Raw genomic sequence first — 24421 nt, forward strand, 5'->3', positions numbered from 1 at the left:
CTTCTACCTGCCCGCAAGAGTTGTAGTGCCTGCTTTTTGAAATCCGTGTTGAATTGATCCCCTCATCGCGACGTCTCAATGATCAATACGACCGAGGGCGTCTTGCCAAACTCATCAACCCGGCTTTCCTTCAAATAATGCAGACGTAAGGTCATATATACCTGCAGGCGTTGTCACCAATGCCCACCACCCATCAGGCAGTCCGAATCCTTTGCGTCCCAATCAATATAAGTGCGGCTGAACAGCGGCTATCCCCGCGCCGTGTGCCAAGTTCTTCATCTCCCATACTTTATGACTTGTCGGTCTGGAACGTCAATTTAATGTTACTCATGTCTTCGCAAAGTTTGCAACGTGCAGGGGCGAACAAAAAGCATATGGCAGCAGAAAGATGCAGCCAGTGTCCTCGCACACCAGAGGGGATAAGAAATAAGGATGGCGTACAGCCTTAGTAGTTGGTTGTCTTCCACTTCTATCACGGTGAGGAAGGAGGTTCAGGCCAAAGTCAGGATAGAGCAAAGGGTGTAATTGAGAAGAAGAAGAAGAAGAAGAAAAAAGGGGTGGTTTCTGTACATCGTCTTTGTTATCTCTCCTCATATTTCTCGTCTTTCCCCTTTCCCCTCTTAAGATCACCGTGAAATCACGTGGTCCTAATGACAACTACTACAACAATGACAGCAACATCAACACCAATAACAGCAACAAAGGCTCTCTTGACCCTCCTCGACATCAACAAACTCGACGGACAAACCAACTTCCAGAAAACCATTAACAGTTCAACCAGACACGTACAAAGGAAAAGCCTCCGCCTCCGGCTGAACGACCACACGTCCGTAGACTCAACCTCCTCCAAACCCGACATTACGCTCCTCCACCGATGCTTGAACAACCCTTCAAAGGACTAGCGCTAGAGTCAAACAACTATTTTTCTCAAGCCCGCCATCTCCGCTGGACAGGGTGGCCCATCATCGGCGCAGGGGCGGCGGGTGGATGCATTGCCGCTGCTGTTGTTGTTGTCTCTGCCGGGGGCGGCATCATTGGGTGCGCGGCGACGGGAGCGGCCGTGGTGTGGACCATGGCCGGCGCCGACGCGGTAGAGCTGCAGGCGGCGGTCTCGGTAACGTGGACCGTCTCAACGACAGTGTGGACCATGGGCGGGACGGTGACGTGGACCGTCTCCTTGACCGTCTGTGGCGGCAGTGTCACATGGACGGTCTCCTTGACCACGGAGGGCGCCTCCGTGATGTGGACGGTTTGTGTGACTGCGACTGGCGCACCGGTCTCCTTCATCGTCACAGTCTGGGGAGGAAGCGTGACGTGAACGGTCTCCTTGACTGTCTCCTTAACTGTCTGTGGAGGCTGAGTAACGTGGACGGTCTGGGTAACGGCGACGGCGGCGCCCGTCTCCTTCATGGTAACCGTGACGTGGACAGTCTCCTTGACAGTCTGAGGGGGTTGAGTGATGTGAACAGTCTGGGTGACTGCAGCGGGAGCAGCGGTCTCCTTCATGGTCACGGTAACGTGAACAGTCTCCTTGACAGTTTGAGGAGGCTGGGTGACGTGAACGGTCTGAGTAACGGCGACGGCGGCGCCCGTCTCCTTCATAGTAACCGTGACGTGGACAGTTTCCTTGACTGTCTGCGGAGGCTGAGTAACGTGGACAGTCTGAGTCACTGCCATGGGCGCGGCAGTCTCCTTCATCGTCACTGTCTGTGGGGGCAGAGTGACATGAACAGTCTGAGTAACGGCGACGGCGGCGCCCGTCTCCTTCATGGTAACCGTGACGTGGACAGTCTCCTTGACAGTTTGAGGAGGCTGAGTAATGTGGACGGTCTGGGTGACTGCGACTGGAGCGGCAGTCTCCTTCATCGTGACTGTCACAGGCGGCAACGTGACGTGAACAGTCTCCTTGACAGTCTGAGGGGCTTGAGTGACGTGCACAGTCTGGGTGACTGCCACGGGCGCGGCAGTCTCCTTCATCGTCACTGTCTGTGGGGGTAGAGTGACGTGAACAGTCTCCTTGACGGTTTGAGTGACAGGGACGGTAACCTGCACCTTTTCGACCTTCGTGACGGGAACGCTGACGGCAACTGTATGCATGACAGTCTCAACCTTGGTGACAGGAACCGTAACCTGTACCTTTTCGACCTTGGTGACAGGAACGCTGACGGCAACCGTGTGCATGATAGTCTCGACCTTGGTAACAGGGACTGTAACCTGCACCTTTTCGACTTTGGTGACCGGTACACTGACATGTACTGTCTCGACTTTGGTGACGGGAACTGTGACCTGTACCTTCTCAACCTTGGTGACGGGAACGCTGACGTGCACAGTCTCGATCTTGGTGACAGGCTTCTCCACAGCCTTGGTGATGGTCATGTGGACGGTTTCGATCTTCGTAACAGGCTTCTCTACAGCCTTGGTGACAGTGACATGTACTGTCTCAACCTTGGTAACGGGCTTCTCAACAGCCTTGGTAACAGTGACATGTACTGTCTCGACCTTGGTGACAGGCTTCTCGACAGACTTGGTTATAGTCATGTGAACTGTTTCCACCTTTGTCTCAACCTTTGTCTCGACCTTTGTCTCGACCTTGGTTACCGGCACGCTGACGTGTACAGTCTCGACTTTGGTGACGGGCTTTTCGACAGGGACTGTGACGTGGACTGTCTGTGTCTCGGCAGATCCCTTCTCTGTGATGGTGTGAACCATTGTCTCGGTAACGTGAACAGTCTCCTTGACAGTCTCCTTCACTGTCTTCACGCCACTCTCGGAAGCGGGAGTCTCGACAACTGGCATAGCGGGTGCAACCATCATTGGTGGTGGCGAGGGAGCGGCTGCGGCGACTGTCACCAGCGCCAGCAACGTGACGGGCAACGCTCTGAAGGAAACCATGGTTCTCGCTTATCTCGTAGTCGTCGTTTTTCTTGTCGTAATCCTGTCCCGTGAGTGGGAAATTTTTGCGCTGGTGAGAACTACTCCTGCTGACAGACCAGGAGCGACGGCTGGAATATCGAGCTTGTCTGTCGAGATGACAGGGCCGCGGGCTTCGAAGCGAATAGTAACAAAACTGATCAATATATCGGAAAACGAGTAGATGCCGGATCTGGTGCTCGTGTCTCTATAGGATCGAAGGGAATGAAGGACAATGGATTAAGAAAAGACCGTGATGGACCAGCACAACACACGAAAGGGAAAGAGAGAAACAGAACACAGTTCTGTGAGAAGAGAAACAAAGACGTCGGTAGAAGGATAGGATGACGCAAAAGGGAAAGAGCATGGGAGAGAGGAAGGAAGAGGAAATGTTTTGACCGACCTGGCCGGGTCTTTTGCAGGCCAGCCGAGAGCCAAGCTCATCGCTAGCCTGCTCGCCTGCTGGCCAAGCCGGGTAGCCGACGATACTCTGCCAGGGAGGCCATGCAAGCACAAGAAACACGAAGAACATCGAACGAGCCCGCAAGGGGGTGTAGCACAGAGTCAGGCATCGCGACAGTCGACGGCGCCGGTTTTCCACGCCCCTGGCAAGCTAGCAACACAGAGAGGGCCTGGTGCCGAGCCCTACCACCAGACTTGGTGGCGACTGGGAGTGAGGCCCAGCGGCACACGGCTGCGTGAAGAGGAATAGTACTGGGGTCCTTGCTGTGACGGGGGTCGCATTGATGCTATCGGGCCAGCGCCCTCCCTGAAGCCTGCTTGCAGGTCAGCCTGGTTCCTCGGATGATGTTTGAGGTCCCCATGCTGCGGGCGATGGTGATATTAGGGAGTTGGGGCTATACTCCGTGTGGAGCCACGGCCTGGGATCGAATGGCCAAGAGCTGGCCGGCCGTTGGGCGACCTCGACGGCGATCCTTGCGGCTCAAAAAGACGGGGTCCAGGGGCTGTTAGGGCCCGGGGTAGTGAGCCAGGGGCCTGGCTCGTCCAGTCTCGGCACGGCAGGGGCCTCCTTTTGTGTTTTGTGGCTCCAGCTCGCTGTCACAGCGTTGATGTGCACGCGAGTCGGGACGAAGACTGCCTACGGCTAGCGTAGGAGACATATTCCAAGCAAAGAGCTGCAATGCATTTTGTCAGCACTGGTTGACCACTTATTTCATCCACCAGGTAACAGTCATGTGCGTGCCGCTCTGGCTGTCATGGTTTCAGGCCCATCTGAAGTGCTCCTTGATAAGGTATCGCGGCTCACTTCAGATGCATTGTGCTCATTGCCCATGGAATGTGCCTTGGGAGGCATACACATTTCATGCTGCATCATGCTGCAAGAGCAGATTGCGCCGCTGCCGTCATCAAGTTAAGCGACGATGCCTGTGTTGGCCAGGGTCGTCGTCGCCATATGGGTTCGTGCAAGGCTTCCTGTGCCGTGGCATGGGCCTGAGTGACGATTTGTTTCTTTTCTCTTTCTTTCTTTTTCGAGTTTTTTCATTTTCGCAGGCTGGTTCTTCTGTATGTGTAGTGCGCAAGGCAGACCACATCGACGTCGCTGTTGCGAGATGGGAGCCCTGGACCGTGAGTTGTAAGCCAGCTGGGCAGCCAGGCGGAGCTGGCAAGGCCCAGAGTTTCACAAGGGGTTCGAAACGGCTTGGCGCGAGGGGCAGCCACGCTCCTGCCTCCGTCACAACACACACCCAGGCACGCCGTCACGGCGCCCACCGCATGGTGACATGGCCTTCTGCGAATGCTTAAGGTTTGGACTGCCTCCTCCCTCACCGACCCGTCGTCGCGGAACTCGAACACTTCAGGTGGCCCAGAGCGAGACCCCCCACGAGGCGGCCGGCTTCTGGACCTGCCGGACTGTAGCCTTGCGCTCATTGGCGGGTTGCTCTCTTTTCCTCCTCCTCGGCTGCCGTTGTTCCCGGTTGTGTCGTTTCCCTTACCCAGGGCTGCGGGGCGCCTTCAAGTATGACCCCATACAGAACAGGTCATCTTTTCTTGCCCCCGCCATGCTGTCGCAGATCTGCACGTTCACGAGTAATGAGAAACATGGCTCTACAGGACCAAGGCACCCACCATCGCGAGGTTTCGGTGCGCCTGCCGATGCAGTGGGCAGTCAACTTGGGCATCGCTCCTCAGCGCACCTTGCCATGGCTTTATATGACATTGCACGCCCTCTTGTCTTGTATATGACCGCGAATCTAGCACCATCTGGCTCATTGTCCAGGGACAACACCAACTGGTGTTACGCCGCTTTCGGCGGCTGCTTTTATCCCCCTCGTCCTCTTCGCTGTCTTACGCTCATCCTTCGCCTGCTGCTCTGCCAGTTCTTTACACGCCAATTCGTGTTCAGATTCATCAGTGGCATCAGTTGGCTTGGAAGCAAGCGGCGAGGCGTCGCTCTGCGCAAAGATGGACCGGTTGTGCTGCCAGACTAGCCACGCCATGCCTTGACACAGACAATCTGCAAGGTCATCAAGCTTGGTAAAGTCGTCCTGTTGCTTGTCGACCGTCTTTTTGACCCGAGCTCTTCCTGCTCTTCCTGGTTGCAGCAGCTGGCTCGTTGTGATAAATGCGTCCTGCACTTTGCGTACTGCGGGCGTCTCTGGTTGAATGATGGCCGGTCGCTTCAGCCATTCTTTGACAAGATACATTCTCTTGGCCTTTATGTCGGTCTTGGAGTCAGGTTCGGGTGTGAAGGCGGGGAAATCCTCTCTTGACATTCCCGCAGCGGCTGCCCTGCCCTTTGTTTGACGGGCTAGCCTTTCCATTTTCTTGTAATACCTCTCCTTTTTGCCTGCTTCCTTCTCGTCCTTGTGGTGTTTCCATTCCGCTAGAGCCTCGGAGTCCTCCTCAACAGATCCCAGCCAGAACTGAGTGGCACGGCCGGGCGGTACCGACATGATGGCTCCCTGCCACTTGCCAGCGGTTATAAGGACTTTGAGCATGGCGTGCAGCATGGCTTCGAGGACATTGACGCGCAGGGTCCATTCCTGGACCTTGGGGCCGGAGAGGGTGCGCGAGCGTTGGCGCTCCATCACAATGTGTGTCGGTTCCATGGGTAAGAGGCGGTTCTGGAGCAGGTCCCAGGTCATAGCAGCCATCCTGTCCGGAGCGAAGCACGCAGTGTCCGCGTCCGAGGCGACCAGCTCGAGCCGTTCCCACGCATGCAAATGGATGGGAACAGGCTGCCGATGGAATGCGGGCTGCTGTGCTTTGCGTGGAGGTATCTGAGACGTGCCAGCGTCGACCGGGCTCATGAGGGCGAAGCCAAAGTTGCGCAGGCCAAGGTCGATGCTGAGGACACGCGGCGCTTGGGTATCTGCCCGCCAGGAAGCACGAGTGTCGGCCAGACGGTCAAGCAGCTCCTGTCGCCTGCCGGTGTGCGGGAGACCGCATGCTGCCAGGACCTGCCTGAGCTGCGGCGCGATCAGCTGGCTGTATGCCACAGGCAGCCCGGGCGGCACTGGAGGCATTGGCCTTGCCTATGGAGAGCGCCGATGGCTGGTTTTTCTCATAGGTCGTGAGAGGACTTGAGGAACTGGCGAATCTTCGAGCTGCGTTGACCTTTGTTGGTACGTTGTTCGCAGAGTGATGTCTCATAACCCGGCACTTGCTGCAACTACGGACGCGGCCAACCAAAAAGAGTGAGGCAGTCCTTCGGGGCCGGCGGGGCCAGTGGAAGGGCCGTCAGTGTCAGTCCAGGAACGGCAGAAAAGTTAGAGCTAACACCCTGCACCTGCCGTTAGTAAGCCCAGGCCAGGCATCATCCAGAAGAAGAGCACGTCATGCGAGGAGCCAGCTGCACCAGACTTCGGCTCAAGATAAGAGCGTTGCCTCCGGTCGTATCCAGACCGAAGCCGCCCTCGGAGAAAAGGAGCAGCTCGTTGACACCAGATAGGACAGGCTTGTGCGTACCATGTTGCTGGATTTAAGAATAGAAGCAACATGGAAGCTGCAAGAATGGCCTCGGCAGCTTGACAAGCATCTCAGAGCGGCCGCTCGAGCAGGTGGTGGTGGTGGTGGTGGTGGATGCCCCTCCGAGGATGCTAGCCATTCATTAGTGAGCATGCACATTGTCGGCTTCGGCCGCCCCGGCTCAAATCCCAACCGCGCCGCGAACAGCGAAGCTCTGTCATCTCGCCCACCCCTCGCCCAGACGTCATCAAGGCTGCATCAAAGCTGCGCTGCCGCCGTATCTTTTTATATGCCCTCCTCCCACGCAGCACAGCTCTGACCCCGCCATAAAACCCGCCTCGCCGCCCCTCTGTTGCCGGCGTCCTGAACCACGAGCTCCACCCATGCCGCCTTTCGCATCGCTCCTCGGCCGGGTTTCTGCAGCTACAGCCGCTTCCTCCTCCGCATCCCCCGCCGTCTCTCGTATCGCCGTCTCACGCCTCTCCTCTGTCTCCAGGCACTTCTCCTCCACCGCCCGCATCATGGCTCCCATCTCTACCGAGACCGACTACCTCGTCATTGGCGGCGGCAGCGGAGGCCTCGCCTCTGCCCGCATGGCCAGTGGCAAGTTTGGTGTAAAGGCCATGATTGTCGAGGCCGGCCGCCTCGGAGGCACTTGCGTCAACGTTGGGTAAGTTTTGAAAACACCTCCCGTGCCCTCAGGGCTTGCGACAGGAGTTGGATTACTGACAATTCCCCATCTCGCTCACCCAGCTGTGTCCCCAAGAAGGTGACCTTTAACGCCGCCGCCATTGCGGAGGCCCTCCACGACTCCAAGGCCTATGGATTCTCGGTCGAGGAGACCAAGCCTTTCGACTTTACCTCGTTCAAGAACAAGCGTGATGCTTACGTCAAGCGCCTCAACGGCATCTACGAGAAGAACCTCACCAATGACAAGGTCGAGTACGTGCACGGCTGGGCGAAGCTGCTGAGCCGCAACGAGGCCGAGATCACCCAGGACGACGGCACCAAGACGACAGTGCGCGCCAAGAAGATCCTCGTCGCCGTCGGTGGCCAGCCCACGCTAGGCCCTTCCGACATCCCCGGCAACGAGCTGGGCATCAACAGCGACGGCTTCTTCGACATTGACAAGCTGCCCAAGAAGGTCGCTCTCGTCGGTGCGGGCTACATCGCCGTCGAGTTCGCGGGCATGTTCAACGCCCTGGGCAGCGAGACGCACCTGTTCTTCCGCCACGAGACGTTCCTGCGCACCTTTGACCCGATCATCCAGGAGGGCGTCACCAACGAGTACGAGCGCCTCGGCGTCAAGCTGCACAAGAACTCGAGCCAGAGCAAGATCGAAAAGGACCCAAGCACGGGCAAGCTCACGATCCACTACAAGGACAGCAACGGCGAGGGCAAGCTCGAGGACGTGGACCACCTGATCTGGGCGATTGGCCGCACCCCCATGACCAAGAACATTGGTCTCGAGGAGGCGGGCGTCAAGCTCGACGAGAAGGGCCACATTGTCGCCGACGACTACCAGAACACCTCTGTCGACAACATCTTTGCCCTCGGCGACGTCTGCGGCAAGGTCGAGCTGACCCCCGTCGCCATCGCCGCCGGCCGCCGGCTCGCGGAGCGCCTGTTCGGCCCCGAGCAGTTCCGCACCAACCGCATCGACTACTCCAACATCCCGTCGGTCGTGTTCGCGCACCCCGAGGTCGGCAGCATTGGCCTCACCGAGCCCCAGGCCATCGAGAAGTACGGCAAGGAGAACCTTACCATCTACAAGACCAACTTCACCGCCATGTACTACGCCATGATGGACCCGGAGGACAAGGGCCCGACAAAGTACAAGCTCATCTGTGCTGGGCCGGAGCAAAAGGTCGTTGGCCTGCACATCATGGGCCTGGGCAGCGGCGAGATGCTGCAGGGCTTTGGTGTTGCTATCAAAATGGGTGCTACCAAGAAGGACTTTGACTCGTGTATAGCGATTCACCCCACGAGTGCTGAGGAGCTCGTCACGCTCAAGTAGATGAGATAAATGTTTAGAATACAGATTAGACATCTTGTGCAAGACATAATGCTCTCCCCCCGTGTGGACATGCTTGGATTGTTGATCTAATTCATTCTTCGATCCGTAACGACATCTGTGGACAGTTATTCCTATGTGAGGCATTGCCTTTCGATGCGACTACTGCCACAATGTATAAGGACGCAACAGTGGACCAAATCAATCATCCCAGTACACATCATAATGGCCCTCCTCTCGTTGTGTGCTCACCCAGTCCTCGCTCGCGAGACCTTTGCTTATCCTTGTGTGCAGGTCGTCACTGTCCTTGTGCCAGTCACAAGCATAGTCGCACGCCGGGACCTCGGTCTCTCCGAAATACTGACATATCATGCGATGCCGACAGGCTGATGTGCTCTCGCAGTACTGCGCGAGGGCCTGCAAGCTGCGCGCGCGCGCCTGGAAATTCGACCCGGCCACCGCACGGTCCCGCATCACCATACTGCTCACGCGGTCCCGGTCCTCGCGAGAGTAGTACAAGAAGCAGTACGCCGCGTTGCCGTCCCGTCCCGCGCGCCCGGCTTCCTGGTAGTACCCTTCAAACGACTTGGGGAGGCGCCAGTGGCATACGAAGCGCACGTTGTCCTTGTCGATGCCCATGCCGAACGCGGTCGTGGCGACGATGATATCGTAGCCGGGTTCGTTGTTCACCCACCTCGCGAGCGTCTGTTCCTTGGCGTCCTTGGACAGCTTTGCGTGAAACGGCTGCGCGCCGATACCTTCCTGGCGGAGGGCGCTCGCGAGATTCTCGCACTCGTCGCGGGATATGGTATAGATGATGCCTGGCACGTTGTCCACCCTCTCGCCTGCAGCCTCGAGCTCAGTTTTTCGCGTTTCCCCGCCTCTGCGCGCATACACCCCGCGAATCCACTTGATGAAGTTGTCGATTCGCATGTCCTCCTCTTCGTCCCTCGTGAACCGTATTTCAAAGTGCAGGTTGGGCCTGTGGGCGGTCATGGTGAAGCTCCTGAGCCTGTCGCCGTCTGCATCGAGTCCAAGTGTGGCGAGCACGTCGTTTCTCACTTGGCTGTTCGCAGTCGCCGTGAGGCACATGATGGGCACATCCGGGAAGGACTGCCTGAACCATGATAGCTTCTTGAAGTCTTTGCGGAAGTCGTGGCCCCATTCAGAAATGCAGTGAGCCTCGTCAATGGCAATCCGTGCGAGTTCCCGCTGCTCGTGCACTATTTTGAGACGGCCACGGAAATGCTCCTGTGCACATAATTCTGGCGTGACATAGAGCAGTCTCGTCCGCGGGTGGCCAGTCTTGAGGTCACCCAGGATCCGATCCCGCTCGTGTTGCGGCGTGTTGCTGTTGAGGGAGCTGGCGTCGATATCAGCAGCTCGCAATGCTTCCACCTGGTTCATCATGAGGCTGAGCAGTGGAGAGATGACGATGGTGATGCCTGGGTCCACCACGGCTGGCAGTTGGAAGCAGAGGCTCTTGCCAAACGACGTGGCAGCCTGTACGAAGACATCCTTGCCATCGAGGGCGGCGCAAATGATTTCGCGCTGATTCGGCCGGAAGGAAGTCTTCTTGAACTGCTGTCGTAGTGTGAAGTCGATGTCAGGGGTGACGAACGAGCTTGAGCGGACTAGTGCAGGCATTCTCTCAAGCCAGGACGTGTTGTCGACCGAGAGAGGGACGTCGAGGCAACGCGCTAGACTGGTCTGGCAGATGTGCAAGAGATCGACAGGTACGCTCTTCTGCAGGTCCAGTGGCTGTGATCTCTCGGGTGGTTGACTGCATGCTCATCGCAGTGACGATGCTGGCATGGCAAGCAGAAAATTCACAGATCTGCTCAATGTCATTGTGCGCTATCGCACAACCATTCTGGTGCCCGCCCCGGCAAGCTGCAATTCTTGTCGAGGTACGATCCTGTTAGGTCTTTGTGTGCATGCTCAAGGTGTTTGCATGCAACGGAACCTCAGAAGTGTGAAGTGAAGTGCAATCGCAGTTGCAACTAGTGGTCGACACCACGGTGGGCAATGATTTTCAGTGGAGCCTCCACAGGGCTGTTGCCGGCCGTCGCCGTGGCGTGCAAGGGTTCCGCGTGGTGATTGCTTTTAAGTTTAGCTAACTGCGTCTCGCCGCCTCTCAAAGTGCGCAGCCTTTTGTTCCTCGCATTTCACGTCTCGCAGCTCAACACCTGCAGAGGCCCGGAGGTCCGGACGGCCGCCATACCTAGCCTGAGCCTGCCGGATCTGGTGTAGTTAGGCGACCTCGCATGCAATTGCTTGAGGAGTGAACCAGAACTGGCACGATAAGCGCTGGCGTGATGATATGCGTGCCTGGTGCCTGAGCTGGGTTAGATAAGGCTGGGACCACCTCGCGGGAAAGTTTCAAGGCCAGTCAATCACGGATCGCCACCCCGAAGTCTCCTCACGTGGCTCGGATCTACAAAACGCAGTGGAAACCTTGGACCCGGCAGGGTGCTCGCAACGACTGCCAGTGTCTGTGGCTGGCCCGCGATTCACGTTTCGCCTTCCTGTCGAGCCCAGCTGCTGCCGCCTCCCAGGTTTCAGGGGAGCAGAGGAGACACAGCCCAGCCAGAGAGGAGCACCGGGAGCCTGCGACGGCGATGGAGCACGCTCGAGATGCGCACCCCCGCCCTGGCCCCCGGCAACGACGCCACGGGAATTCCTGGAATGCCCCCCGAGTGCTTCTAGGGCCGTCTCCTCCCCTCATCCTTGCCAGGCTAAATTGGGCTGGTTCCTGGCGAGCGTGGGCAGCCTCGTGGGCGGCTGGCAACCACCAGCAATGCAGAGTTTGGAATGTGCAGTAGAGCGGCGTTGCACTGAAGTCTGTATCTTAGGCACAGCTTTTCCCGTGCTGCTGCTGCTGCTGCATGCCGCTGTCGTCACGCCACGGCCGGCCTCCCGTCATCGACTCCCCTAGGGTGGCTGCACGTTGTGTCTCCATTCCCCCCATCCACTGGCCTTTGACTGGCGGGGGCTGATCTGCTTGGCAGTCCTTGCATGCTTGTGCCTGCCCGTCAACCGCTCAGGCACGGCGCTGACTGCCCAATCATCCCGCATCGGCCTTGCAGACAGCTGAACACGAGCTTGCGTGCTGCACCGCGTGCCACACTGCGCAGGCGAGACACGAAGGCTCGTCCTCGTCCAGTCGGAGCGCCGTCGGGTTGTGGACAGGGAGAAGAAAGGATGCGGAGTGGCTGGTGCCAGGAGCACCAGCGTGAGACGGACTGGGTGCGCGCGGGCGTTGTTGTTCCTGCCGAGGGCGGGGCAAGGGTCGAGTCCGCCTGTCCCCATCCCCCTTTTGCAGCAAGCCAGCCGCCTGGCCTGCAAGGAAGGTGCACGAGCGACGACTCCACCCCGACCATGCCTGCTGCCAGTGTCGCCAAACACCACGCCTAGCACCTCGGAGCCTGAGACTCGTCCTTGGGCAGGCCCGGTCTTCGGTCAAGGTTGCGAGCTCCTCCGTCTGGCCTGCTTCTCGCCGTCCCCGGTCGCCATCTCGACAGGCATGCATGCTGCAAATTTGTCTCTCTCCCCCCGGAATCATCACCGCCCGCCAGCGCTCTTCCGCGTGCGAATTTCCCCGTCGCCTTCGACCTCCCTGCGCAAACAACTCTGACGGCGCTCGCTCCACCAGCGCCCGTGCTGCGATCGGCCTCCTCGAGTCCAGGCCGGCACACCCTGGCACGTCCATCGCCTTTCCCCCAACGCCGCTCTCTCATTTCGCCCTTTACTTCCGACAGCATCGACTCCATCTCGCCGACTTCCCCTCGGACTAGCCAGCCAGTCATCGCCTTCCCTGCCTGGATTGGCTCTCCTGCCTTGTGTGCTTACCTCCAATCCTCGTTGGAGGCGGCTTTGCAATCCATCACGATCGACGGCCTGATCATTGGTTGGCGGACACCACAGCCTCGAGTCCTAGCACTCGCCAAGGAGCGTGGGAAAATAACTGGCGAACCGTTGACGGGCTTCATCCAGCGTCAACGGAGGACACTCGAATTCGAACCTTCAAGGAACTGCAAACGATCCCCCCCGCGCGCGGGTCCTCCGATTATGCTGCAACCTCGGCGGTAGATCCAGCCTTGACATATTCCGATCGAGTTCATCCGTCGAGTGGCCACGGGGCCTAGCGTCCTCGAGACTGCCTATCATTCTTGTCTTCTCTGGCAGAACGAAGTACTCCTCGACTTGCAGCCGGTTCAGCAATGATGAACGGGGGCATAGGCTCTGCCGGCACGGCGGTCATGCCACCACCGCCTGGCAGAGGGCTTCCGTTGAATCCTTCTCAAACTCGCCGTGTGGCCGCCCCGCCCGCAACCGCGATTCTCGCCCCCCAGTATCCATCCTTTGCGGACAGGCAACATCATCCCCAGAATAGTTCCGCCTCAAACTTGTCGGCGACATCAATCTCGGCGCCGCTCAGCTCGAACCAGGTCATCAATATCGCGAGGGAAGCGATGAACAACGCACTGCTGGACAACGAGAGCCAAGCTGCCGAAGCCAGCGGTGTCAGTAATGAACTGAAACCTGGTATCACAATTGATTTGTCTCGAAGAAATATTCAGGAACTGCCAGAGGGTGTTGTTGATATTATCAAACACGAGTTGGAAAGGTCAGTCAGAGTGCACAATCTACTCCCCGTTGCCTCACGTCCGATCAGTGGGCTAATGTTCAGGCGTCTCCAGGCTAGCACTATCACACAACCGCCTGTCATCATTCCCGGCGAGGTTTGCAGAATGCACAACCCTGCGCTATCTTAACGTTAGAAACAACCAGATCAAGGAGTTTCCTCAACCTGTATGTGTACCACACTCTTCCCAGACTTGTCTTGTGACAAGTTGTTTAGGACTAACAATGCCACTCGTGATGATCCAGTTGTGTGAACTTCGGTCACTGGAAATTCTTGATCTTGGGAGGAACCGTATCCGCGTCCTGCCTCCTGAGATTGCGAAGCTGACATCCCTCAAAGTTCTTGCCGTCCAGCGAAATCGTATAGAAGAGCTTCCACTATGTCTTGCAGACATGGTATCCTTGCAGGTCCTTAAGCTGGACGGTAACAACATCACATTCCCTCCAAGGGAAGTATTTCAGTTTCAAGCGGCAAGCCCACCAAATGACGGGCAGTCGAAGGAGAGCGAGGTCACAGAGCTCGCCATGACAGCTCACCTCAAACGATACCTCAGACAATGTTCACAAAGTCTTAATGAGAAGGAGCGAGAAATCGAGAACGGTGATGACTTTCTCGACACTGGAGATGCCCCACGAGCACCATTGAAACGGGTTGTCAGCGGGCGATTTCCTGTGAAAGTCAGCGGGAGCAGTGATTCTTCTGAACGGCTAGCTCCCTCAACGGCTCGGTTACCTATGGGTCAGGCTCGCCTTCACTCTCGGGGCTTGTCACAGCAGAGCACAACCATACGGAGACCGGGGGTGATGCCTCTGACCATTGGGAATCCCCATGAACGCCTTCGTTCCAACAGCGAAACAATGTTCCACACGCCAAAGCTCGACAGACCCTCTGAGAGACAACGACGCATGGCCATGGCATCAAAACGTGCCAACGACCTCGGCACCTTGGATGAGACGCAGGCCAACAACCGCTTCAGCCACTACCGAGGCCTCAGCCATGGCTCCTCTATGACTGGACATCTCAATCCAGGGAACAACAACGCCATCTCGAGCTTGAACAGCCCTGCAGATCCGCTCCTGCAGAGGCCGTACTACGTGCGGCGGCTATCTGTGCTTCCCGAGCAACGCCGGGAGTCCAAGATGTTTGATCCGATTATAGAGTCTGCAAAGGGCATCCTTTACTCCATCTTTCAGATCCACCCCATGATTCAGCTCTTCACCCGCCTCACTGGCGACGGCACAGCCAGGCGATCAAGCCTCGAAATTGTGTTTTACAACACCAACATGCACGTAGAGGAACTCGAGGTCGAGATCCAGAAGCACGAGGATGCGACAGAGCGCGGTGTCCAAGCCCCGAGGGAGAACGAGAACATCCAGCGCGCGGTGTTGACTCTCGTGAATGCTTACAGTCATATCTGTTCGTTGCTGGTGAACAACATGGACAACATAGTCGACAACGGAGACCCTCGCTACATCCGCACGATGATGATGCTATTATACAACAGCATCATGGAACTGCGTGTGACTGCGAACGAGGCGACCATCGGGCTCTCGTTGCGCGGATCTCAGGACCGTGCTAATGCGCAGGGCTTCGGTGAGACCATCCGACCCATTTACCGGGAAAGCGCAAGTGCAACACCAACTGCAGACAGGCCAGCGGGCGGCCCCCGCTCAAGAACCGGTACGCTTGTTCAACACCCGAGCAGCAACCTGAGAGTTGCCACGGACGTACCGGTGCCGCACGTCCACCTCAACGGACGCATCCCCCAGATAGCATCCGCCACGCCTCGTTCTGGAGAGTCGTTTGCGTCGATTGACAGCCGTTTTGCTGCCGACTTCAACGGCGAGGAACGAATCTTTGACAAGATCTTCCTCTCACTACAAAAGTCCACAGACCTGGTCATGCGCACTCTGCCCAGCTTCAACATGCAATTCAATGCGGCAAAGACCAAGGCGGAAGCCGAGCGGCAGCCAGAGCATATTGTGCAATGTTGGAGGGGTTTGTCGATCAAGTGCACTGTCGCCATCCGAGAGACGGAGATCCTCAAGAACAGACTGTCACGGATCAAACTCAAGGAGCCTGGCATCCGTACAGATCCAGGATTCTGGACTCTGTGTAAGAGTTTCATTGATGCATGGGCCGAATACGGTAGCAAGCTCAAGAGCTCCATGGATCTGGTGCAGCTCTCTCCAGACATCAGAAGTCGTCTCCGCCCCATCCAAGTTGGTGTCAAGGAGACCAACCAGCTCATCATGGCGTCTCCATGGGCAAACCTGTTCCGACAAGCCGGCAGCTACGCAGACCATTCAAACATGTATTCTCCAGTCAGTACCTCGTCTGGCATGGGCATGGGACCTGGTCAGATGCCCATGACTCCACAGAGCGCTGCGTTGGGGCCTGCGGTCCAGGCTACTGTGCCTGCTACACCACAGAGCGCTTCATTCGCGCATGCTTTCAATGGCAACGTGTTTGAGCGAGCCAATGCCTTCATCTCCATGGGAGGATTGACAATGTCACGCTCGGGAACCATGACGAGTGCGTCGTCGCTCTCATTGACGTCGGCGTCGTCCATGTCTTCCATGTACGATGACAGATACGCGGGGCCTGGTCCAAATGGGTTTCAGGGCAGCAGCGTGACATCGATGCCACAGCGATTCCATGGGGGTAGCAAGCCCTCGTTCTAGAAAAGAGATGTACAACCTTTCAATGTGCTCTACGTGGGGGAGCTCAGGGGTTGGGGAATGACCCAGCCAGAACAGAATGGGGAAGTGACTGGCAAATGGTAGATGGCGCTTGGGAGGAGTTCTGGTCTGCTTGTAAAAACACATGGCATGTTTTGTGGGACGACGGCGTCTGGGCACGATTGCTTTGGCTGCTTGTGATGGGATATGGTCTGTACTCTACATGGGTTGCTTTGTTTCCTCAAGGTCGGGCAAAAGCGATAATTGTAATTCGAAACACAGCGGAACAAACGACCGAGATTATTTGATGACAAGCAAGCCTTGCGACTCCGTTGGCATGATTGCGGGAACAGCAGGAGATGCAAGAGTGAACCGGCTCCGTTGCGCTGTGTGACCTGGGCTTGCATGGATCGGCTGCGACTTTTAGAGTTTCGGTAGTTGACTCCGCAGCCTCCGTGGACAATGCTATTGTGTTGTGATAGTGGGGATCTCACGCATGCGCGACGAAGACCGTGGGCTGACTTCACAAAGAACCGAACCCCTCTGAGCCTTGTCTTGACACCTGAGCGGCTTGACGTGCGGAGTGCCTACTTGGATAATATCAACAACTGGCCAACCAACCAGGATAAATCCTCCCCTAGACAGCTCTGGAGCTCCAAAGGGCGCTTGTTCTGTACTAACTTAGGACCAGTAACAACCACCACCATTCCCCGCACGAGCTCTGGACAAAACAAACCACCGCTTCCCATTTCCAACATCTCGTCGAGAACCAGGGCCAACGCTCGCAGCCAACGCCCGAAGGTGATTTCATGTGTCTGTCTCCACTCGTGCAGACTACTACTTCTTCTAGTTACAGTTTAGTCCGGGGATACGCACCTCGGTGGCCTAATAAGCAGTCCATTCGACCACCGCTCGTCCAGCCATGGCGGACGATGCAGCGGCATCAGCAACAGCAGCAGTGTCGGCGACGAGTGCACCACCAAGTGCCGGAGGACGAGCCGCAACGATGGCTGCTGCCGCCGCCGCCGCCGGGTCGCTGCCAGCGGGTCCAGTCTCCAAGGAGGAGGAGAGCATGGCACCTGCTGCTGAACAACAACATCAACCACAGCTGCAGCAAGCGGTGCCTGCGCCGACAGAGGAGCCACAAGAAGACGTGGGGCTGCCGCCGCCGCCGCCGCCACTGAGGGAAGCGCCATCCACAAACAAAGAAGGACCTGGCACAACAACGGCAGCAGATGTCGCAGTCGGCAGCACAAGCCACATCGACGGGACAGCCATAAGCGGAGGAGGAGGAGGAGGAGGAGGAGGAGGAGGAGGAGGAGGAGGAGGAGGAGGAGGAGGAGGAGCCGAGGCGGCGGCGGGCGTCTCGTCGGAGGTTGTCCCCGGTGCGACGGTGGTTGAGGCTGCTGCTGCTGGAGTCAAGCATTCGGCGGCGACGGCGGCGGCGGCTTTTGCTCCTCAAGAGGTCGCGTCACATGGTAGCGGTAGCAACTCGGCACTGACAGGTGAGGTTGATGGAGGTAGTAGTGGTAGTGGTGGTAGTGCTGGTGGGACTGGTGGCCAACACAACCATCCTGTCTTCTCACAACTGCGGTTTACACCAGGACCACTACTACCGCCGGCGGGGCCGCGGAGCTCTGCCTCGGCACCGGCATTCACCAGCAGACCGGGCCCGGCGTCGCCGACATCCCCTTCTTCACTTGCAAGTGGTGGTGCTGGTGGTGGTAGTATCAGCGGCATTGTTCTCGGTCGAGGAAGAGGAGGAAGCCCGCCCTCGTCCATGCCAGGTCCGAGCAACCTCAACCCCCAGCTGTATCACCACCACCACCACCGCCACCAACAGCAACAACAACAACAACAACCGCTCCCCATCCCCCTCACACCGACCCTCCCCTCCTCGTCCTCCGCCAGCCTTCCCACCGCGGAGGCCCGCGACGCTCTGATTGCCGGCATGTCGAACCTGCTCGACCACAAGCTGCAGACGCGCGCGACGCAGCTGCACGCCAACTCGGCGGCCCTGGAGAGGCAGGAGAGGGACGTGAGTCGGGCGACCGAGTCGCTGCGCAGGGAGACGGCCAAGCTGGAGCGCGTGGCCCGGGACGCGGGGAGGAAGGTGAAGGAGCTGGGGAACGTGCAGAACTGGGCAGAGGTGCTGGAGCGGGATCTGCTGGTCATCGAGGAGACTATCCGGCTGGCGAACCGGCCGAGAAGGCCTAGAGGTGGTGGTGGTGGTGGTGGTGATGATGAAGAGGAGTACGCGACCAGTGACGAAGAAGGTAGTGAGCGATGTAGCGACTGCGAGGGGAGCTGCTGCTGGAGCGGAAGTGGAAGCGGGAGCGGCAGCGAGGATGGTGGTGGTCGTGACGATAATGATGATGAGGACAATGACGCTGATAATCGCGAACGGCTGCGAGATCGACCAAGCGGAGGAGATCCTTCCAACGAAAGCTCGTTTCACGTCAGAAGAGGGGGAGGTGGAGGAGGAGTCAAGGTCGAGATTAATGACGATCTGCTGGCAAGTCTCAGCGAGGCGATGCGACTCGACATCTACGGTAAAGACAACGAGAGTAGTCACGGCGACCCGACGGATAGTGCAATGAGCATGGTGTCAACTTCCGAGCAGCAGACAACGCCGTCTCTGCTGGCCGATACGGAGAGAGGAGGATGCTCGCATTCTCCGAGCAGTATCAGCGTTGACAGTCATCTGGATCCGACCTGAGGAATCCTATGGCCATGTCACGAGGGCTCCTACGTGGGCACGATCGAAACGATACACGAAAGACATACGATTTTGTGGCCGCAGCATGCCGCGTACTATTATGATTTCTGTGTTTCTATTTCTTGTCATTTCCAGCGTGCTAGGCAGCAAATGTATGGCAAGCTCTATATGGTACTCCGGTCACTACCTTACCGTAATCTACATGTGAACGTACAGTATTCGAGGCATCGCCAGAACCCCAGAACCCCTGGTCTCTGAGAAGCCAGAGCCAACGTCGTGCTATGGCTTACAAAAGGCCAGGAAGCATAACGGAGCGCTTCTTCTTGTACTGATCACCAAACTGCTTGCGGTAGGCCTTCTCCTTGCCCCAGCCCCAGGTCCACATGTAGTAGATGCCGATGGAGATGAAGAAGATGAGGCTGGGGCTGCGGGTGGCGATGATGATGCCTGCCCACGCAATGACCTCGAACATGTAGTTGGGGCAGGTGACCAGCTGGAAGGTGAAGCCCTGGGGCAGCTTGCGGTCCGTCTCACCAGGCTTGCGCAAGCCCGAGAGGTACTTGTGGATGCGGAAGTTGCCGACCTGGCCGAACACGAAGAGCGCGATGCCCAGATACGTGGTGATGGGGTCCTTGGCGAGCGCCGCGGGGCTGAAGGGCGCGTAAATCTCAAAGGCGCCGAGGAGACCTGCGGCGGACCAGTAGAAAATCGAGTTCCAGAAAATGTTGGCGACGGGCATGGTCGCAGCCGAGAACTTGTGGACAAAGACTGTCTCGTACTCGCGCTTGAGGAAGTGCAGCATGATCATGGCGAAGCCGGCCTTCTGCGCGAACGAGAGCTCGGTGGCAGGCGCGGGGACGTGGCCCTTGAGCAGCGAGTAGAGCGGGGGGTAGATGTAGTTGCGCAGAGCGAGGATCGGGGGGTGGAAGAGCATTGGACCGAGGTACTCCATGATGAAGACGGTGCGCCAAGAGACTTGGGGTCCTGGAGTTGAGGAAATGTTGTTAGCTTGGGAGCTCTCCAAGGGGTTTTGGCCAGAGTGCCATGCTCAGTATAGCAAAAGTTTCGGAACGTACCCATGTCCTTGACAAGAACTTCGCCATGCTTGACGACGGCCTCGAGGCTCGAGAGAGGGGCCTTTCTGTCCTTGAGGGTCTTCTTTGTGGACGGGTCGTAGATGCCTAGGCGATTGTGGTCGGCGATGCCGGCAGCCTTGGCGAGGGCGAGCTTGACATCCTCGACGGTGGCGTCGCTGCCAAGCTCAATGGATGAAGGGAGCTTCTTGATGGGTCTCTTGGGGACTACAAGTCGTGTTGGGACCCTTGTCAGTACTCTTTGCTGCTTGAGCTCTGGACACGGAGGTGTAGCGGTCGAGGATGTACTTACCCCTGTTGGTCACCTTCAAGGAGATTCCGCCCGCCATTGTGGAATAGATTGGAGAGAGAATAGAGCCACACAAAGAAGGCCGCCGTTGGCTTGTGCGACTGGCTGAAGCAGGCTGGATGGATGTAGAGAGGAGTGAAGGTCGAAGAAGGAGGCACAGAGGGGGGGAGCAAGAGGACTGCGCGGCCCCCGAATACTAATATTTGTTAATTATGGCAGGCTGCGGGCAACGTGGGGCTGCTCAACAGCTGCGGGTCGCCCCGATCTGGAAAGAATGGCATTCCGCGCCTGCGCATCTTCGCATCTAATTACGGCCTTGCGCATAGTAATCAGTCAGGGTCTCCGTAGTCCTGGCTGTGCATACGGCATTGTCTTTACGGCTGGGTCTCTATATCTCGATACTCAGTCGGCCGAGAATAAAACCGTAGTTGTCGGAAGCCACTGCAAGACCAAAGCACTGCTCGAGTTGACAGGACAGGCCTTGGTGGAATCTGTTGAGGGCCGCCGGGGCGGGATGGCTCTTAAAAGAGCCTGCTATAATCTGGCCAGTCGGCATCGGAGTAGTGCCTTGCCATCGTCACTTGGCCACAGGGAATTGGCGCCAAGCAGCCCAAGGATGGTGGTGTGCCTGACTAAGGTGCGAAAGAAAGGGAATCCACCTGGGGAATCGCCGAGGCAAGAGGAGAGCAACCTCGGAAAGTCCAGAAGAGGGCAGAGCAATGCCAGGGTACCTAGTGCTCCACAACCCTCCGTGACATGTGAACTCTGGCCAGCCAACACAACACCACAAATTGTTGCGCCAGCACCCTCGAACGACCATCGCGGGCCTCAAGAGTAGACAGGCACATTGACCTTCACCACTGTCTCCATACACATGATCACACTTCGATGCTGTCCCAGCCCTCACTTAACACCAGCAGCAAGGGCAGCCAGCCACAGCCAAGCTGCATCGTGACCATGGCCTGGCACAGGAGGATGTCCTGGCTGGGTCGCCACAAGAATGTGCGACTGACCAGTCGTGTAGTGAGCAACCCGATCTCGAATCTCTGACACAAGCTCTGACAAGACCAGACGGGACACCAGCCTCACAGTCCTGGGACAGCGATGGGGAAAAGAAGCAGCCATCGAGCTCATCACTGCAGTGCCCCCACACCGATGCGCCTTCCGCCCGCGGCTCGGTCCCCGCCGTCCACTCACGGCAGGCCGTACAGTCCCCTACAGTACGCTAGTTAGCCCCGGCCACCCGCCCAAACCGCTCCGCCGGGACGGCGATGCGCGTCTCCAAATGCCACCGCCACCTGCATCCCCCATCATCCATCATCATCGTCGTCGTCGTCGTCGTCAACAACACGGCACCTTCCTTGCGTCACCACAATCCCTCCTCGTCCCCCGGCCAGCCAGCCCTAGCCATGCCTCTGACCATGCTGTGCCAGCCAGCCTGCGCCATGCACTGAGTCCCGGAATCCCGACCGCTCTGCGCCCCCCACGCCTCTCTCCCCCGCCTCTCCCGCAAGCTCGAGTCCTTCCACCAGTCCACCCAGAGTTCCTAGGTAGTGTCGAACATGCCACCACCAAACACACCTGAGGAGGGCTTGCTACCCTCGGGCAACTCCGTCATTGCGCCTGGCACGGCCACCGCCACCTTGGCCCTGCGTCCTATTGTCCGCAGCGAGGTCCCCGCCGCGCCGCTTGTCGATCTTCGGGCCCTCGAGTACGAGGACGTTGTCGACGAGAACCTCCTCTGCCCCATCTGCCACGTCGCCCTCGTCGAGCCCGTCATCACAGCATGCGACCACGTCTTTTGTCATCAATGTCTGGTCCAGGCTCACGCGCTCAACGCCATCTGTCCGGTTGACCGGTCCCCTCTCAAGCTTGCGTCCGACACTCGCCCGGCCCCCAAGATCGTGCACAACCAGCTTGACAACCTCAATGTCCGATGTCCCAACAGCTGTCGAGGTTGCGACCTCGTCGTCGCGCGGTCCCTGGTGGAGAACCATGTGGCGCGCTACTGCGACAAGACCTTGGTGCCCTGTCCTCACACGGCCTGCGATAAGTCTGTCGTCCGCAAGGACACGAGCAAGGGCTGCCTCCACTTTGACGTCGAGTGCGAGTACTGCCAGCAGGTCCAGCAGAAGGCGGACCTGGAGCATCACCAGGACTCGGAATGCCCAAATCGCACCGCCATCTGCAGTCTCTGCGATGCCGAGTTCGTCCGCCACAAGCAGGAGCTGCACATCAAAGAGTGTCCCGAAGCCGAAGCTCCGTGCAAGTACTCTATTTTTGGCTGCGCAAGAATCATGTGCCGTAAGCACATGGATGCGCACGGCCGAGTCTGCGACTATCGTGTGGTCGGACCCTTGGGCGAGCAGATGGCGGAGTTGCGAGCTGAACTCAGGGCTCTCCAGGAGCGAGACCGTCTCAAGGATCGTCGAATCAAGTTTCTCGAGAACCGTGGCTTCTACATGCCGAGTGGCGGCTCTCCAGAAGCCATCTCGGACATGGCCCTGCCTGGGTCATCCACGACTGCCGATTCGGCTCCATATGAGTCGCGCGATCAGTATTTCCTCTCCCTCTTCGAGACCATGGAGTCCAAAGTGGAGCGTTTGTCGTCTGCCCTGACAGAGGTCGAGGCCAGGCACTCCATGATGCTATTCAACGAGACACTCCAGATCAAGGACCAACTTGCCGAAATACGCAGTACTCAAGGCGTGCTTGGCATGCACGTTCGGTGGTTGATGAACTTCCGGCTCCAAGAGCGTGGCAGGGTTGGCAGCACGACACCCGGGGTACCCGAGACTTTTACAGGGAACCACGAGACAACCGCAATCATCATGAACGTCCCCAGGCGTCTGAGCGATACCTACAGAGAAGACGCACCACGGCTGTGAATGAACTGTAGGACTTACACAGCAAGCCGGGTTCACACGGAGGAGAAGGCGTCATCTCCTGCCGCGTGGCCCCACCATCCGGGGGCTGTCAATTCATCGCCACTTAATCCGTACAGTGGCTTTGAAGTTTGGCACGAAACCTAGGACCGCGACGTGCTCAGCTTTGATGACGATTGCCGGTACGGAGGTGTACCAAGCGCTTCGAGTGGTGATGTCGGCAAGTGCATGGACGCTCAAAGTTATCTTGTCTGACGGTGACAAGTAAGGCAGTGGACTATCAGCACGTGCATTTCCACAGCATACACTGATCCATTGGAAAATCTAGCCCGAGTCTCGCCTGTTCAACACTCGTCAGAAAGTGCCCGCAGACTTGCGAGAGGTGTGCCCGGGTGGAGAGGCGACGGAAACATTGTGTCACATGCAGAGGGTATAAACCTCTCAGGTTAGCAGCCTCGAGAAGAGCAAAGAACTGGCGGCACACCACGAGGTCTGCCCATTTCCGCCTCCGATTATCGCATTTGGCGTAAGACCAACAGAGGCACATGAATGGCGGTCCCATAGTTGTGAAGAGCGTGAAACACTTTTCTCAGACTCCATGGCAGACTTCTGGAGCTGTCCCTGACCGAATTCGGTTCAGCTTCACAGTAAGCGTCATGCCAGAGGGTCACGTCCTCAAGGCAAAGCCATGCGTACCATGGCAACCGAGGGAGGTTGCCTCGCTGACCGGCGTCGTGTGCCATTACCTGCGGGAGGTCAGCTGAGCCCTTTGCGATCCCCATATACCATCACTAGCGCCGCGTTCTGCAGCAATGACTACATGCTGCCTTGGCAGAGCATCGGTGCATCAGGACATCGGCTGAGCCGGTGGCACGCGGAGAACCAGCGAGTCGGGAACAATGGGAAAGCTTTATCATCGAAATCAGCTCGAATCGCTCCTCACTTATCCGCAATCAAAGCTTTTTCAGAATTATATATAGATTTAGTTATCTCAACTGACCGAATATTGGCCGCACCTCACGGTCTCCGTTGTCATGCCACTGGGACCCGAAGCTTCGTGTATGTGAAAGCTTGTGCCAACAACGAGGTGATGATGACCTGCAGATCATCCGGAAGTATGACAGCCCCGCCCGCTTAGATAACCACTTCGAGCTTCATTTCACCATGAGCAACTCCGATGATCACAACTCCTCAATTGTGAATCTGCTGACCGACAGCAGTTGCATCAATATAAAGGTTCTGTGGCACCAA

The 24421-nt window shown here is 57.7% G+C and overlaps 10 protein-coding genes across 10 annotated transcripts; 6 read left to right on the forward strand and 4 right to left on the reverse strand.

The window, feature by feature from the left end:
- Window positions 1-473: 473 nt before the first annotated feature.
- B0I36DRAFT_311271 (uncharacterized protein) lies at window positions 474-1463 on the reverse strand. The gene has a single exon (XM_046152350.1). It carries the CDS (start codon window positions 1408-1410, stop codon window positions 928-930), a length of 483 nt encoding a protein of 160 aa, XP_046018746.1. The 5' UTR covers window positions 1411-1463; the 3' UTR covers window positions 474-927.
- Window positions 1464-1614: 151 nt separating this feature from the next.
- B0I36DRAFT_311272 (uncharacterized protein) lies at window positions 1615-2742 on the forward strand. The gene has a single exon (XM_046152351.1). It carries the CDS (start codon window positions 2096-2098, stop codon window positions 2540-2542), a length of 447 nt encoding a protein of 148 aa, XP_046018747.1. The 5' UTR covers window positions 1615-2095; the 3' UTR covers window positions 2543-2742.
- A 1331-nt stretch (window positions 2743-4073) lies between these two features.
- B0I36DRAFT_14094 (uncharacterized protein) lies at window positions 4074-4906 on the forward strand. The gene has a single exon (XM_046148363.1). The coding sequence runs from the start codon at window positions 4105-4107 to the stop codon at window positions 4672-4674; it is 570 nt and encodes a 189-aa protein (XP_046018748.1). The 5' UTR covers window positions 4074-4104; the 3' UTR covers window positions 4675-4906.
- Window positions 4907-5138: 232 nt separating this feature from the next.
- Window positions 5139-6398, reverse strand: B0I36DRAFT_357960 (mitochondrial resolvase Ydc2; the record flags this gene model as incomplete). Its single annotated transcript, XM_046157881.1, has 1 exon — window positions 5139-6398. The coding sequence occupies one exon, from the start codon at window positions 6396-6398 to the stop codon at window positions 5139-5141; it is 1260 nt and encodes a 419-aa protein (XP_046018749.1).
- A 642-nt stretch (window positions 6399-7040) lies between these two features.
- On the forward strand, window positions 7041-8911 carry B0I36DRAFT_311275 (putative glutathione reductase). Its single transcript, XM_046152352.1, has 2 exons — window positions 7041-7510; window positions 7594-8911. The coding sequence occupies exons 1-2, from the start codon at window positions 7224-7226 to the stop codon at window positions 8855-8857; spliced, it is 1551 nt and encodes a 516-aa protein (XP_046018750.1). The 5' UTR covers window positions 7041-7223; the 3' UTR covers window positions 8858-8911.
- A 1-nt stretch (window position 8912) lies between these two features.
- Window positions 8913-10937, reverse strand: B0I36DRAFT_281254 (RecQ family ATP-dependent DNA helicase). Its single transcript, XM_046151486.1, has one exon. It carries the CDS (start codon window positions 10499-10501, stop codon window positions 9056-9058), a length of 1446 nt encoding a protein of 481 aa, XP_046018751.1. The 5' UTR covers window positions 10502-10937; the 3' UTR covers window positions 8913-9055.
- A 2179-nt stretch (window positions 10938-13116) lies between these two features.
- Window positions 13117-16186, forward strand: B0I36DRAFT_234114 (RAM signaling pathway protein-domain-containing protein; the record flags this gene model as incomplete). The annotated part of the gene is made up of 3 exons (XM_046149277.1): window positions 13117-13484; window positions 13558-13669; window positions 13748-16186. The coding sequence occupies 3 exons, from the start codon at window positions 13117-13119 to the stop codon at window positions 16184-16186; spliced, it is 2919 nt and encodes a 972-aa protein (XP_046018752.1).
- A 919-nt stretch (window positions 16187-17105) lies between these two features.
- Window positions 17106-18902, forward strand: B0I36DRAFT_357964 (uncharacterized protein; the record flags this gene model as incomplete). Its single annotated transcript, XM_046157882.1, has 1 exon — window positions 17106-18902. One exon carries the CDS (start codon window positions 17106-17108, stop codon window positions 18900-18902), a length of 1797 nt encoding a protein of 598 aa, XP_046018753.1.
- A 143-nt stretch (window positions 18903-19045) lies between these two features.
- Window positions 19046-20440, reverse strand: B0I36DRAFT_14129 (3-oxo-5-alpha-steroid 4-dehydrogenase-domain-containing protein). Its single transcript, XM_046148372.1, has 3 exons — window positions 20289-20440; window positions 19979-20203; window positions 19046-19886 (listed from the first exon to the last, which is right to left on the reverse strand). Exons 1-3 carry the CDS (start codon window positions 20323-20325, stop codon window positions 19189-19191), a joined length of 960 nt encoding a protein of 319 aa, XP_046018754.1. The 5' UTR covers window positions 20326-20440; the 3' UTR covers window positions 19046-19188.
- A 3075-nt stretch (window positions 20441-23515) lies between these two features.
- On the forward strand, window positions 23516-24388 carry B0I36DRAFT_14155 (uncharacterized protein). Its single transcript, XM_046148378.1, has one exon. It carries the CDS (start codon window positions 23859-23861, stop codon window positions 24306-24308), a length of 450 nt encoding a protein of 149 aa, XP_046018755.1. The 5' UTR covers window positions 23516-23858; the 3' UTR covers window positions 24309-24388.
- The last annotated feature ends 33 nt before the right edge of the window (window positions 24389-24421 follow it).

This window comes from Microdochium trichocladiopsis (genome assembly GCF_020744255.1).
Source record: "Microdochium trichocladiopsis strain MPI-CAGE-CH-0230 chromosome Unknown B0I36scaffold_1, whole genome shotgun sequence".
Lineage (NCBI taxonomy): Eukaryota > Fungi > Ascomycota > Sordariomycetes > Xylariales > Microdochiaceae > Microdochium > Microdochium trichocladiopsis.

Coding starts and splice junctions, on each gene's coding strand:
- B0I36DRAFT_311271 (XM_046152350.1), bottom strand. CDS start 1,410: ATGAAGGAGACGGGCGCCGCCGTCGCCGTTACCCAGACCGTCCACGTT.
- B0I36DRAFT_311272 (XM_046152351.1), top strand. CDS start 2,096: ATGACAGTCTCAACCTTGGTGACAGGAACCGTAACCTGTACCTTTTCG.
- B0I36DRAFT_14094 (XM_046148363.1), top strand. CDS start 4,105: ATGTGCGTGCCGCTCTGGCTGTCATGGTTTCAGGCCCATCTGAAGTGC.
- B0I36DRAFT_311275 (XM_046152352.1), top strand. CDS start 7,224: ATGCCGCCTTTCGCATCGCTCCTCGGCCGGGTTTCTGCAGCTACAGCC. Junction 7,511..7,593: donor GGCACTTGCGTCAACGTTGG/GTAAGTTTTGAA, acceptor TCGCTCACCCAG/CTGTGTCCCCAAGAAGGTGA.
- B0I36DRAFT_281254 (XM_046151486.1), bottom strand. CDS start 10,501: ATGCCTGCACTAGTCCGCTCAAGCTCGTTCGTCACCCCTGACATCGAC.
- B0I36DRAFT_14129 (XM_046148372.1), bottom strand. CDS start 20,325: ATGGCGGGCGGAATCTCCTTGAAGGTGACCAACAGGG. Junction 20,204..20,288: donor CTTGAAGGTGACCAACAGGG/GTAAGTACATCC, acceptor CACGACTTGTAG/TCCCCAAGAGACCCATCAAG. Junction 19,887..19,978: donor AGTTCTTGTCAAGGACATGG/GTACGTTCCGAA, acceptor CCTCAACTCCAG/GACCCCAAGTCTCTTGGCGC.
- B0I36DRAFT_14155 (XM_046148378.1), top strand. CDS start 23,859: ATGCGTACCATGGCAACCGAGGGAGGTTGCCTCGCTGACCGGCGTCGT.